Source organism: Balaenoptera acutorostrata, chromosome 6 (assembly GCF_949987535.1).
Source record: "Balaenoptera acutorostrata chromosome 6, mBalAcu1.1, whole genome shotgun sequence".
Taxonomy (NCBI): Eukaryota; Metazoa; Chordata; class Mammalia; order Artiodactyla; family Balaenopteridae; genus Balaenoptera; species Balaenoptera acutorostrata.
In genome coordinates this window covers 42129722-42145455 of record NC_080069.1, presented here as the reverse complement: position 1 = coordinate 42145455, position 15734 = coordinate 42129722, and the positions used below count along the sequence as shown (strand labels likewise).

Below are 15734 nucleotides of genomic sequence, written 5' to 3'. Positions count from 1 at the left end.
ATGCTTGTCCCTTGATACAGGGGCTGGTTGCAGGGGTGTGTTTCATTTGTGCAAAATTGATAGAACTGTGCACTTTTGATGTGTTCCCTTTTTGTATGTACTTTATACTATAATAAAAGTTTCATAATTTTAAAAAAAAAAGAATGGAATGTGCTAGGAAAAAGCCATTTAAAGTTTATGTCTCATTACTTCTTGTTCGTATTTTTAACTTAATTTTTATTTTTTATCACAGCACATTTGATTACAATGTTTTGTTTGTTCAAAAAAAAATGAATAAACCTCAGTTTTTAACTGTACCATATCAAAGAGATATGCTATACTTTCCCAAATAAGCTGCATTTTATAAAATTTTAATCCAAATATGATCAATTTAAACAATGTTATGTGTTTGTAGAAGAGCCAAAAATCCTGCACATACTTCATATATCCTTAAACTTCTATTCTGCACTCTAAAAAAAGGCAGAGGAAATAGTTTACCGTGGCTTCAAATTTTCCAAAATTTGATCTCTAACATTTGAACTTTACTTCTGTTTGTTTTAACTACTACACTTTTACTGAACACTACAACAAAAAATCAGAAACTACGTAGTATTGACTTAGGAAAAAAAACAATTAGCAATCTTAAAAATTCTCAAAGCAGCTTTAGACAGAGGCAGTCCACAAACACTATTCCTCTGCAGAAACATAAAACTTATTGCAACAAATGCCTGAGTCTGAGTAACCTTAAACTACCCTCATTAAAAAACATTGTACAGGGGCTTCCCTGGTGGCACAGTGGTTGAGAATCCGCCTGCCAATGCAGGGGACACGTATTCGAGCCCTGGTCAGAGAAGACCCTACATGCCGCAGAGCAACTAAGCCTGTGTGCCACAACTACTCAGTCTGTGCTCTACAGCCCGTGAGCCACAACTACTGAAGCCCATATGCCTAGAGCCCGTGCTCCGCAACAAGAGAAGCCATCGCAATGAGAAGCCCGCGCACCACAATGAAGAGTAGCCTCCACTCACCACAACTAAAGAAAGGCCTGCACATGGCAACAAAGACCCAACGCAGCCAAAAATAAATTTTAAAATTATATATTAAAAAAAAAACCATTGCATAAATCCTACACGAAGATGTTGGGAAATAAAATAAACTAGAAACATAAGCAGCTATATGAGAAAAGGGCACCTTCTTATAAATATAAAACTGAACACTCAGTCAAAAATGTTATAGTGCATTATCAATAAAAATGTAATTTTTAGGAGTTTCTATGACCTAAACTAACATCCACAAACTAAATGTTTCACTTACACATGCTCGCATTCTTCCTTCTACTACAAAAAAATTAAGACTCAATTCACTGGCAAACAAAAGAGTACAGGAGGAAAGAAACCAATACAAGTAAAGTATATAAACTCTGAGCCAGGTACTTTTACATATTATCTCATGAAATCCTCCAAACAATCTAGTGAAGCAGATATTATATCACATGTTAAAAATGTGGCCTGTGAGGCTCAGAGGTGTAAAGCGCCTTGCCCAAAGTCAGATCTCTCAAATTCCAAGGTTCATGCTCTCTCCAAAATGCAGACCACATTTCAATATTAATAATGACAACACCCTTTCCCCATTTCTGAAAATATTAATAAATATATAAACACAAGTAATCATAAATAGTGGAATGAGTTAGCTCTACACATGCCAATATGGAAAGACTGCAAAGATACAAATAAAAAGAGTAAGGTAAAAGTGTGGTTAATAATCCATCTGCTTAACAGGAATAAATAGAAAATTATATACGGGTAAATAGAGAAACACTTTTCCAGACAGAATCAGATAAATAGATAAACACTTTGAGTAACTTTTTTTGAACGGGTCCCCTTATTTCATACTTTTCTACATCATTCGAATTTCCTAAAGTAACAGCATGCATAATGTATTTCATTTTCTTTGCAGTCTGTATTTTAAAAACGAATAAAGCCATATCCTTTATAAAAACTGGAGAGAGCTTTAAAGGCTATAAAAAATTTATCAAAAAACATTTTACTAGTCTAGAAATCTGTATAGAAGCTGCTTAATTAATAAACCAAGCAGTCTGTGTTGTCATATCTACAGAACATCAAACTAAGTCAGAATGGCATAAATTTACCTGGAACAAACCACAGTTCAGATCTTCTTATAATGAAAGGATTTGCAAAATAGAGGCGCATATATATACATTTTATTTATGCCTATAATAAATGGAATTTGTTCAGTATGTTAACTCAGTAATATTTGCATCAAACAGATTTGGAGACCGCAACTTTAGTCTCTTAAAAAATTCCCAATCCTAATTTTAATGGGATTTTCTTTTTAAGCTGCTCAGATACAAAAACAACTAAAATAATGCCTTTAGACATTTGATTAAACTAATAATAAACGTCACATTTTTCTAAGTAAATCACATTGTTAGAACAGTCCCAACTAAGTACAAAATACTGCAAATAAATCTTTAAAACACTATTTGTTCATTCACTCAATAAATATTTGCATTACTCAATGTGTGCCAAGTGCAATACTAGGCAGGTACAATGAGATTAAGAGGTAAGCAAAACACCCCTACCTTTGTAAATTCTTACAGTATGGGGTGGGGAGGAAAAAGTCCATATAATCACAAAATGGTATCAAGAGATTATAGTCATTGATCTAATTTAGATTGGTGAGTCCAATCAACCTTTAATGAACTGACAATTAAATAAACCCAAAGGCTGAAAAGCCAACCAGAGGAAAGTCAAGGCAGCTTGGAGCAGTGGTTAGGTGTGGGCTCCAAAGTTAGTCACTGGATTTCAATCTAGGCTCCACTATTTAACAGGCATATAAATTTAATCACATTACTAATCTGAGTTTCGGTTTCTTCACTTTAAAAAAGAGGTAACAACAGTACTTTCATCATAAAGTTGTGAAACTTAAAAAAAATAACAATAATGCAGTATGCTTTGATAAGCCTGGAATAAGTACTGTTATGTTACTGTCATTAGCAGCATTGGCAAAAGCTCAAAAAGGGAAAGAGCTAGTGATAGTTGGAGGGAAAGACTTAAAACAGCTGAAATGCAGTGAATAAAGGGGGAGAGGTAAGTAGGGAACGAAGCATGAAAACTTTATTAGCTATGCTATCTAATTCGGAAGTCTCTAACCAAATGTGGTTATTGAGCACTTGAAATGTGGCTAGTCCAAATTGAGATGTGCTGTGTGTGTAAAATACACACCAGATCTTGAACATCTAGTATAAAAAAAAAGTAAAATATCTCAATTTTTAAAATATCAATTACATGTTGAAATGATACTTAAGATATACTAGGCTAAATAAAACATATTTAACATTACAATACCCAAATGATAGAAACAACCCAGTGACACTGACAGCTGAATGGATACACAAAGTGGGTATATACATACAATGGTATACACATACAATGGAGCATCATTCAACCTTAAAGAGGAACGATACTGTCACATGCTACAACATGGGTGAAACTTGAGGACACTATGCTAAGTGAAATAAGTCAGTCACAAAAGGACAAATACTATGATTCCACTCTTATGAGAAACCTATAGTAGTCAAATTCATAGAGACCAAAAGTAGAATGGTTGTTGCCAGAGGCTGGCAGGAGGAGATAATGGGGAACTATTGTTTTAACAGGTACAGGGTTTCAGTTTTTCAAGATGAAGAGAGTTCTGGAGATGGATGGTGGTGATGGTTGCACAAGAATATTAATGTATTTAATGTCACTGAACTATACACCCAAAAATGGTTAAGATGGCAAATTTTATGTTCTAAATATTCTAATAAAAAATTAATTTTATTTTTGAAGTGGCTGAGAAAACTTAAATTACATATGTAGCTTGCATTTTATCTCTACTGGTCACACTGTTAAACGTAAGTCATGGCAAAATTTTCCAATGAGAAGGGTTTTGAGGAAGTGTGACAAGATCGAGATCCAGTAAGCCCTAATGCCCTAAAGGCAGGGGTCAGCAAACTTTCTGTAAAGGGACAGACAGTAAATGTTTTCAGCTCTGTGAGCCACATGGTCTGTCCTGAAAGCATAGATAATAGAGACATGCATGGGCACGGTGGGTTTGGCCCACTCTAGTTGGCTGACACTTGCCTTAAGACACCACTGCAAGCAATGGCTCCTACCGGCTCAGACTGCTGAATTTTCAGGAATTGTGTAAGCCAGTTTAGTATCAGTAGCCTAAAATCTTCCATGATGAGAGGTATTTACAAATGGAAATCAGCAAACACTACAAATCAGTGCTGTTTCTTCCCAAGGAACTAGTTGATAAACATTTACCAGCACACCCTACTTTACGTAAAGAATTAACTTCTCTCCTATGCATTTAAAAGTATATTAGCTGGAAAAACTGACAGTCATTCAAATCCCTGCTGTGCTCTGTGGTTCAGATGAAGATCCTCAGTTAAGAAAGGCTATTCTAGAAGAATTATTCCAGTAACCAGAAGCGAGAGTGAACACCCTGTGGCAGTCAAGAGTGGTGAGCTAAGGGGAGAGCAGTTTAAAACGAAGCCGTGAGAGGAGGGCAAGAAACCAATGAGATTATGTACACATTCAGCCGTCCAAATCCACAAATGCAGAGGGCGACTGTGGAACTTGAGCATTTGTGGGTTTTGGTATCCACAGTGGGTCCTGGAACCAATCCCCGGCAGACAGCGAGGGACAACTGTACTGAACTCAGTAAAGACTGAACAACTGGTAGTAATTATTAATTATACATTATCATGCATATGACAGATTCATTTGTAAACAAATATTTACTGAACCCATACTATGTGCTAAGCTCTGGTAACACAATAGTGAACAATCACAGATCCTCTCTAGCAAAAAAATAAGCATTAATCAAATAATCACATAAATATAGACTTTAAATTGTAATAAATTATGACCAAAAACAGGGTGCTGTGAGAAAGTACAATGGGGAATCCCAACCAACTCTGGAAAATCAGGGATACTTCTTTGAGAAAGTGACCTTTGCACTGAGTGAGAATGGGCAAAGAGTGGGAGGCATTCCAGGTAGCAAGAACAAACTGCACAAAACTCCTGAGGCAGGAAAAAAAATGTGATTAACAGATCAAGGAATTAAGAAGTCAATAAAGCAAGAGCCAAGGAGGAAAGATGGCGTCAGAATGAAGACATAGGATGGAATCTTATCACACAGGGCCTCATGGCCACATTATATATGGCCACATTATATAAGTCCAAGATCAATGGAGAGCTGTTAGTTTTATGTAGAGAATAAAATGATCTGATCAATGTTTTTCAGAGATTGCTCTAGGCATTAATGGGGGAAACTGACCAGCAGGCTACCATAATTTCTAGGCAAGAAATAATAGTAACTTATTGAAGTCAATCCTCAATCTTTTTTTAAAAAATTAATTAATTTAAAAAAAAAAAAATTAATTAATTTATGTATTTATTTTTGGCTGCCTTGGTCTTCACTGCTGCACGCGGGCTTTCTCTAGTTGCAGCAAGCAGGGGCTACTCTTCATTGCGGTGCGCGGGCTTCTCATTGCGGTGGCTCGTCTTCTCATTGCGGTGGCTCCTCTTGTTGTGAAGCACAGCTCTAGGCGTGCGGGCTTCAGTAGTTGTGGCACGCCGGTCTCAGCAGTTGTGGCTCACGGGCTCTAGAGCGCAGGCTCAGTAGTTGTGGCACACGGGCTTAGTTGCTCCGTGGCATGTGGGACCTTCCTGGACCAGGGCTCGAACCCGCGTCCCCTACAATGGCAGGCGGACTCCCAACAACCACTGCGCCATCAGGGAAGCCCAATCCTCAATCTTACAAGTACCTATGTAATCTTTTAAATACTCCATTGCAGCAATTTTTGGCCTCAGGACACAACTCTTACAAATTTGAAACCCCAGAGTTTTTCTTTATGTAGGTTATATCTATTGATACACTAGAAGATTAAAACTGAGAAATCTTTGAAAAATTCATTCAAGATAACAAACTCATTACATTAAATACCTTTTTTATGAAAAATAACTATTTTCCTAGTTTGAAGAATAGCACTGTTTTAAATTTTTGCAAATCACTTTAGTCTCATAATAGAAGACAATTGGATTTCCACGTTTCACATCTAACAGATTCTGAAAAATACGCCTGTTTGTGAGAAAATTAGAGTGAAAAACACAAATAATCTCTCAGAACTATCATGAAACTAGTTTTGATCTTATGATCCTCCTAGAAGGGCCCTGGGGACCCCCCAGACCATATTAAGAACTGCTGCTTGAGCAACAGAAAGCCAAGCAATCACAGTAAGGTACTTCACAGCAATTAGGAAGGCTACAATCAAAGACAGACCAATAACAAGTGTTATACACAATGGAAAGTGATTGGAATCCTCATGCACTGCTGGTGGGAATAAAAATTGGTACAGCCACTTTGGAAAATAGTTTGGCAGTCCCTCAAAAAGGTAAACAGAGAACTATCACATGACCCAGTAATTCAACTCACAGGCATACGCTCAAGAAATATGAAAACATATGGCCACAAAAAACTTGTATAAGTATTCACATAGGCGTTATTCATAATGGTCAAGAAGTAGAAACAACCCAAATGTCCCTCAACTGATGAATGGAAAAATAAAATGTAACATATGTATCCATACATGGGAATATTATTCAGCAATAAAAAGGAAGTACTGATACATGCTACAACATGGATAAATGTTGAAAACATTATGCAAAGAAACAAGCCACAAGTTTTCAAAATCTGGTGTGTATTTTACCCCTACAGCACATTTCAAATCAGTCTAGCCACATTTTAAGTGTCCAACAGTCAGATGTGGCTGGTGGCACCACTGGGGACAAGAGTTCTAGATCTACCCTATAAAGTATAATTTTAAATGAGGTTTGTGATGATGACACTGACGCAATGTAATTTCCCTTATCAAGGAAAGGTTCACTTCTATTCAATACATAATATTTACGTTATGTCTAAGTATGTTAATATTTTTCTATAAGATTCAAGTGACAAAGATATTTTCTAAAACTAGAATATACACTGCCTGAATATTTCAGGTGACTGCATTTCAAAATCTTACACTATAATCTAGAGAGCCACAAAATCCCAGAACAAGCTAGTTAGGAGCTAGTATACAGAAGTGCCCTTCCATTCTCTGCACTAATTTTACCCACTCACACACAGACAACATTCCTCTGGACTTCATCTTGTTTGTTGACACTTAGAAATCCTCAAACTGTTTCCAACAGAAAATAATGAATAATTAATAGAAAACATAATCTCATACACAGGGACTTTTTGCCATTACACATTTTAAAAAATCTATCTACTTATATTATGAAAACCCTTATTAATGAAACCACCTTGGAACGTACATAGTGAAGTTTATATTCTAACCACCTTTAGTTAGAAATTTAAGCATTACTCAACTGATTCTGAGTACGCAATGAAAAATAAATTTCACTTTAATTTTAGAAAAGTATAAGCCTTATTATCAATCGAACAAGTTAAAAATGTTAAATACAAACTGTATTAAAGTATCTTTTTTCTGCCTGTTATATACAAACAGAAATTGAGGGAAAAATAAGAAAATTAATAACCACCTTATAACTTTTTTTATACCTAAGAGATTTAATATAATTTCATCCAATTATTAGAGCATGTTCATATAAATACTATTTCAGCATAATGTATTGAAAATTTACATTATATAGAAACAGTGAAAGAAATTTTAAATTGTAGAAAATGGGATTTGCCTGATAGAAAGCCTAAGCTTTCAATATTATCCTTTTGTAGGTCTTTTGCTTACCCTCTTTACCTCTAAGATTAGATAAGAATTTTCTGGACCAAATACTTCCCAATTTTTTACTAAACATTTTTAGTGAAATCTCAATGTCATTAAGTTTATTTTAATGACTAATTTTAATCTGCAGCAAATAGTTTAAATCTGTGAAACCCTTAGAAAAAATGTAAAATTATAAAATGACAGATCTTTTTTTGTGCTTCAAGTAGAATTTTACAACCCATGTGAAAACTACTTTTCTTATTCTTGTACATTTTTCTGTATGTACTTCCCCTAACAGAGCCCATAGGTAGTTCAATTTGTCTTCTGGTTCTTGATGCAGTGATGAGCTTCAATTTTTATCACGTTTTCTGCTTCAACAGAAAGTATTCGTCAAAACAAAAATTCAACTGCCATGAGAAAAAGTTGCTACAGAGAGACTTTAATTTTATCTATTAAAATTTTACTTTGGTTACAGAGGAGTAAAACTAAAACTTCCACAGAATTTGAAATTCTAGTTTCACCATCACAAAAAGTTAAAAAATCCTCACAGATAAAAGCATAATACACTGAACTAAATGAATTCTTCTATTTACAAAATATTGACTTTATTTCTAATCTTTTACAGTAAAATGCTGAAAGCAGCCAGGATGGTGAAGACCTGAACCAGGAATCTTAGAACTATGGGCTTCAAGAGTTAATATGGCTACACACCCGCTAAAAAAAAACTGATACTATCAAATGTTAGTAGGAATGTGGAGCAACGGGAATTCCCATGCACTGTCAGTGTGACTGTAAAATGGTACAAGCACTTTTAAAAAACATAGTTCCTTATGAAACTAAACCTACAGCTACGCTATGACCCAGTCATCCCACTTCTAAGCACTTCTAACAGGAGAGATAAACGCACTTGTCCAACAATACAGATCTGTATAAGAGTACTCATAGCAACTAACTGGAAAGAGCCCAGGTGACCCTCAACAGGAAAATGGATAGATTATGGTGGTATATTCATACAATGGAAGACAACACAGCAATGAAAAGGAAAGAACTACTGAGGATACACGAGTCTTAAAAACACTAAGCTGAATGAAAAAGCCTTTCCCAAGAGTACATACCACATAATCCCACTTATGTGAAATTCTAGAATAAGCAAAACGAGTCCATGGGAGGAAAAAAATCAAAACACTGGTTGACAGAGAAGAGTGACTGAACTGACTGGAAAAGGGCAAGAGGGAACTTTCTAGTTAATTACGAAGTTCTACAACTCCATTAGGCTTCGGATTAAACAGGTGCATGTATTTGTGTAAACTCATGGAATGGCAACCGTGCGCATTTCACTGCAAGTCAAACTTTCGTAAAAAAAATTTTAAGTTAAAAATTGAACTCAGGTTAACGATATGCACATTGCTGAAGTGCTTTTTAAGGGTAACATGTACTAATACTTGCAACTTACTTTGAAATGCACCCAAAAAATAAAATTGACTGATAAATGATTAATTGTGCGATACAGCAAATAAAGCAAAATGCTAATTGTAGGTGATAGACACATGGGTGGTCACTGCACAATTATTTCAATTTTCCTGTATGCCACAAAATATTAAAATGTTAAGGAAAATTTTTATAGGAGAATTGAGAGACCAAAAGAAGTGATTCAATAGGTTGTCAAAGTTTCTCACTACACACCACCTTTCAGAATTACATAAAAAAATACCCCAATCATTTATTATTCCTAGGGAAATTTGTAGGTACATTTCAGGAATTTTTGCTTCTTCATAAACTGTTCACATTGCCTGAAATCAATTCAATAATTAGGGCAATATCCTGGGACGTATATTCAACAACAAACTAAAACGATTTGTTAAATTCCTCAAGATTATTAACTACAAAATTTGTATTCCTGAACAGATTTCAAGCCGTAAATTATTTTTTATTTTTCTCCAGTAACTCCAATTTCGTTTTCTTTTATCCGATTGCAAGCGCCAGTATCTGAAGAACATAGCTACCCCTCTAAAATGAAACAAAATCCTCCCCAACGATTAGCATCTAAGGATAACAAATATACTTTAAAAAGAAATCCAGCAAGTCGTCACTGAAAGTCATCCACCTTTCTCCTTAAGCCTTGTACTATTAAGATGCGGCTGAAAGCAATTTCTGTATCATAGTTAATTTTTTCTTTAAAGACTGGAAGGTGGGAAAGATTTCAGCAGAACTAAATGTACACGTGATCCTCACCCCCCAAAATCCACCTTAACCCGCAGGCAGGTAAAACAATGAGCACACCCTCTTTTTTTTTCCTTCATGAGACAAAACCGCGGACTAGGCTAAGGCAAACCCTCGCCCAGCCTCCACCCCGCCTGGAGCCAGGCGGCGGGTCCCTTTCCTTTGTGAGGAGCCGGAGGGAGGCGGCTGGGGGCGGGGAGCTGGGAGAGGCGACTGGGGGTCCGCGGACGCCCGAGCAGGAGGAAGGCGCTGAAGGAAGCGGCGTCGGCACGTCCCGCAAACAGGCCGCGCGGCCCCGCCACAAACCTCTGCGGTGTCCCCAGGTGCAAACCCACGAACCTGGGTGTGATCTAATTTGGGAGGAGACCCGGGAGAAAAACCGAGGGCACCTCCGGGGACGATCCCCTTCTCCCAGGCCCTTGCAAAACCTTCTCCCGCCGCGGGAGGAGGTCCTGCCGCCATCCCCACCCCGCCCCGAGCCTCGGGCGGCCCTCACCTGCTGGACGGAGCTATTCTCGGGCACTGCGAACTCCTCCTTCTCCTTCGGGGTCTTCACGGTGACTTTCATGATCTTGGGTTCCGTGGAAGCAGCAGCGGCGGCGGGGGCGCCGGCACCTTCGGCAGCGGCGGCGCTGTCCTGGGAGCTCGGAGGGCCGCCGCTTTCACCATTCTCGGCCATGGCGGCGGCGGTGACTCAGGCGCGCAGGAGGGAGAGGGCGAGCGAGGGGGAGCCAGGGGACGCCAGAGCCGGCCGGCCCGAGAAGCGGAGAATGTGGGGCACGTCGCCTCAGTGACAACGGGCGCAAGGCCGCCCTACCGGGCGAGGGGCCGCGGAGCTTGGCCTGGGCTCCGGCGCAAGCCCGGGTCGGGCGCTCAGCAGCCGCCCTGTGCTCAGACGCCACTCGGTCGCAGCGACATCCGCAGCCGCCGCCGCTTCCTCCTCCCCGCCCCTCCCCCCACGTCCCTCCGCCGGCGCCGCGCTGGGCACGCCGGGTAACGTGGCTGGCGACGTCGCCGAGTCATGCCTGGCCGCTGCCGCTTGGAGCTCTGGCCGCTTTTTTTTCCCTCTCCCGCTCCATTGCTCAAAGCGTAGGCGCGTTCAGAGAGAAGGACTAAAAACAAAGTGGGGCGGAAGAGGTCAATTCGTTCCTTTTTACCCCTTTACCAATAAATGAATTTGCGGCTTCTGGGAGGCACCGTAAGGGCGCAAGGGAATGACGTCACGGCTAGCGAAATTACTGGAAAGGGGGCTCGACCACTGGGCGCTGCGGCCGGAAATGCGCCTGCGCGCTGGCGGGCTAGGTAGTTTCTTCCACCCAGTCATCTCACACGCCGCGGTTACGGTGCGCGCCGACTCCGCGCCTGTGCTGGCTTCGCATACCCCACTGGGAGGAGGGTCTGAAACAAATGCCCGAGAGGTTTTTTGTGATTCATTTTTAAATGTGCTTAAGTTTTGCATACTTGAAAATTTTTAAACGCTTGCTCTTACAGTCCGGTGCGCCGGAGGTGAAAGGTTAATGGATTAAAAAAATCCTCATCATAACGAAGGGAAAATGGTGTACGCGCCTGTAGCTATCCTGCGCAATTCCGCGGAGTCATTTCTCCACGACCAGAGCTTCCCACCCTCGGGTCAGCCCGGTTTGGTCAGGTGATCAGGCCACCTGTGTTGACAATGGCCTCCGCTCCCGCGCTGACAGCCCTGCTAGCCCACCCCTGAATTCTCTGTGAATACTGTCCCCCAGGATGTTTGGGGCAGAAACAAGGGTACCCAAGGAGTGCCCACCCAACTGGGACAGTTTAATGTAGCTGAGGTGTTCATTTTATATTCTATCAAATTAAGTTACTGCTCCATTTCAGACTTTAGGTGGCATTAAAGGTAGTTGTTCAAAAATTATTATCGATGTAGTATGGGTATAAATAAGAAACAGGAAGTTAATTTTCCCGTAGAGAATTCTAAATTTTAAATGACCTCGTCATTTGCCTTTAAAGATGACTTGCAAGGAATGTACAACACTGGACCTGAACTTTATTAACCAGTATTGCAAATGTAAACTCTTGACACCACGCCGTGACCCAAATATGCAAAGATACACTGTGTATTTCTGTTCTTAAACCATCCAACTGTGTTCTGGCTATAAGTACTCTTGCATGAAGACCACTTTTTAGCAGAGCCATTTTGGAATCTGGGTCTTAAGAGAAGTTCTTAAAGTATAAATTGCAGTATAGACATCATTTCATATCAGCTGTGTTTCTGGCAGCATTGTTCAATAACATGAAGAAATTACACAAGGCTTTCTGCTAAAGGATGACTATTTGCTTATGTTTACATGTGAGGTAATCATTACTTCTCAAGGTAGAAAGTTCCACCACTGGAAAACCATTTATATCTAACCCTACGCTTATGAAATTGCTCTATAATTATCTGTGTCTACATTAATTTCTACAAAATTCTGATGTCTATGCACAATTTATGAAGTAATATAATTTATCTATAAGAATATACAGTATAGTAATTCATTATGGCCCTTTTTAGAAACAATCCTACCTTTTAAGAAACTGTTGGATGTGTGGGTCTAGATCAGGGATCAGCAAACTTTCAGAGAGGACTAGATAGTAGATATGTTGGGCTTTGTGGGCCATACATTTCCTGTCTCAAATACTCAGCTCTGCCCTTGTAGCACAAAGCAACCATAGACAATACATACATGACTAAACCTGGCCGTGTCCGAGTAAAACTACTTACAAAAACAGGCATAGGATCTGATTTGGCCCACAAGGTCTAGATTTCTATTTGAGTTTCTTTTGAATGATTTTTGTTTATTAAATAGTCTGGAAAAAAATTACAAGAGCGTATTTCATTCATTCTATAAACATTAATTGAGCACGTTAATGTCCAAATACTGTGTTGAGGATACAGAGACAAATAAGATTCAGTCTCCGCCCTTAAAAACCTTGGGGGGGGGGTGGTAGAAGAATGGAGGGAGGCGGAGACAAGCAGTGCCGTGGTGATATATGTTTAATAACCAACTCTCCAGAAAACAAGCTTTGATTTTTTAGCATTTCCCAATCTCCTTGATGTAAATACTTGCAAAATGGCCAATCTCAAGCTACCAACTTGTGGTCCTTGCTCACAAAATTCCTGAAATTTATCATTCAATTTTCACAAGCCAATATGAGCCAGCTCTAACTGGATAGATCCCTTTTTATAAGTCTCAATATTCAAAATTCAAGTATATTAATGAGATTATTATCCACATGGTAGAAGAATTCTTCCTTGACAAAATCAGTCAATCGATTCAGTCAATCAACAAGAATTTATTGAGCAAATTTTAATCCTGTGTCCAGGATTAAACTTACATAATAACACAAGGTGGTATATATGTCATGTCAAATAAGTGGTGTAAATAACACGCCTTCATCATGTTACTCCCCTACTCGAGATCCATCGTAAACTCCCATTGTCTCAAAACTGAAGCCCAACCAAGCTTCTTAACTAGATGCAAGGCCTTCTACAACTAACTCCTGGTCTTTCAAGCTTCACTCCCATTACTTTATAGATACAATCTGCTGCAGTCAAACATATTTACTCTCATCTCTAGAAGCACATGTGCATTGTAGTTTTCTCACCTATGATCATTCCTTCAGGTCACTACACACCCCGAGTTTGTGTCCACTATTGCTGCTTTCTCTCTTAGAAAACACCCAAGCAGAATAATTTTTTCCTCTGACCATCATAATTATTTGTTCACTTCACCTGACAATTCATCACTTGTAACGTGCCTTCTATTATCTAAAACTATTTCTCCTGCTACCAGTCTAGTTCACACCCTCATTAATTCTGGCCTAGATTGCAACGATAACCTCCTACAGATTCCTTTGCCTCAGTCTAAAGTCACCATCCTCAAAACTATTTTCTATTGGTGCCATATGTTATCCTTCCAGAACTAAGCTTCCCTTATGACACCCAGAAAATTGTCATTAACCCTCACCAAACTTTCAGAATAATATCTAAACTTGTGGCATGGCGTCCAGGGCCCTCTGTGACCTAAAAACCTTGCTCCTCATTCATATCTTACCCTCAACCAAGTGAGTCCACTAAGCATTCCAAGCTCGCCTCGTGCTTTCCTGCCTGTAGGTTTCAACACAACATTTTCACTGCAAGTAGAAATTCTTCCCTCTCATTTTGACTTGTTTTACCCATCCTTCAAGACTTACCTGAAATGTGATGTTCCCTAACAATTTTTCCCTGATTACAGTTTTTGATCAGACATATTCTCTAAATATATTCCCATATGACTTTATTACCTTTCTGCTGTCACTTATCACATTCCGCCTGGTGTTACACTTAATTATGTGCATATTTCTTTTATTAGACAAGGTCCTTGAATACAGGGATCAAGTCTTAATCATCATTAGTACCACACAATGCCTAAGCTAATTTCTTGGCATGAGAGCATTTACTGCTAACATGAATTGTCGAACTGTCATTTTTACCACTAGAGAAGAAATTCATTTAGATCATTAAATCATATTTTATACTCCTTTGTCTCCCCCAAGGTTTATAGTGCAGTGATAGATAGGTAGATGATAGATAGATAATAGATACCATACATAACCTGAGCCTTATTTGCTTTGCAATAGTTTCAGAGGAAGGAAACATTATTCACTCCCTGCTTGGTGCCAGGGAAGGAGAGAGAGTCAGAGAAGGATTTTAAAGGAAATGATTTGAGCCAGACCTTGAGGAATGGATATGATTTGGTTAAGTATGTTGAAAGGGGCAACTTCATGAGAAAGATGCAGTGGTGAGAATTAGAAACTCTGCTAGGACACTGATCTTAAACTGTGGTCCACAGCCTAGGAACAGTCCACAAATATCTCTAGGGCTACTTCCAAATCACAGGGAATAGGGTAAAATGTTCAGTAAGTTTCTGAGCCTTAGGACTGGGGAAGAGGTGGTGAGGATGGTTGTTTATTAATTTGTCAACTAAAGCTTTAGACCACTGGGTAGAATGTACAAATACATCTACAGCCACCACAAGCTTTGAATACAAGCTGCTAAGTAGGATCTCACAGCTGTGCCAGCCACTGCATAACATACAGAAGCAACGAGGGGGCCAGCAGAGGCACAAGGGAAGAGAAACCTCTCTGAAGAACACACCTGTGGTTCTTATTTTGCTCCAGTCTCACCATTTCCTTTTTTTTAAAATTTATTTATTTATTTATTTTGGCTGTGCTGGGTCTTAGTTGTAGCACGCAGAATCTTCATTGCAGCATGCGGATCTTTTTTTTTTTAGCTGTGGCATGCAGGCTCATAGTTGCAGCATGCGGGCTTCTTAGTTGTGGCATGTGGACTCTTAGTTGCAGCATGAGGACTCTTAGTTGCGGCACACAGGATCTAGTTCCCTGACCAGGGATCAAACCTGGGCCCCCTGCATTGGGAGCATGGAGTCTTGCCCACTGGACCACCAGGGAAGTCCCTCACCATTTCTTTTTATTTATTTATTTATTTATTTATTTATTTATTTACTTACTTACTTACTTACTTACTTTTGGCTGTGTTGGGTCTTCGTTTTTGTGCGAGGGCTTTCTCTAGTTGCAGCGAGCGGGGGCCACTCCTCATCGCGGTGCGCGGGCCTCTCACTATCGCAGCCTCTCTTGTTGCGGAGCACAGGCTCCAGACGCGCAGGCTCAGTAGTTGTGGCTCACGGGCCCAGTTGCTCCACAGCATGTGGGA

General features: G+C 39.4%; 1 protein-coding gene across 2 annotated transcripts in view; it reads right to left on the bottom strand.

The window, feature by feature from the left end:
• Window positions 1–11158, bottom strand: part of UBQLN1 (ubiquilin 1) — a 49645-nt gene extending 38487 nt beyond the window's left edge. Inside the window, exon 1 of one of the 2 annotated variants that reach the window (XM_007176914.2) lies at window positions 10497–11158. In XM_007176914.2, the coding sequence (XP_007176976.2) occupies window positions 10497–10679 (183 nt within the window). In that variant the 5' untranslated portion in view covers window positions 10680–11158. The remainder of the gene's footprint in view (window positions 1–10496) is intronic. The other variant, XM_007176913.2, reaches the window with a different exon arrangement.
• Between the last annotated feature and the right edge of the window lie 4576 nt (window positions 11159–15734).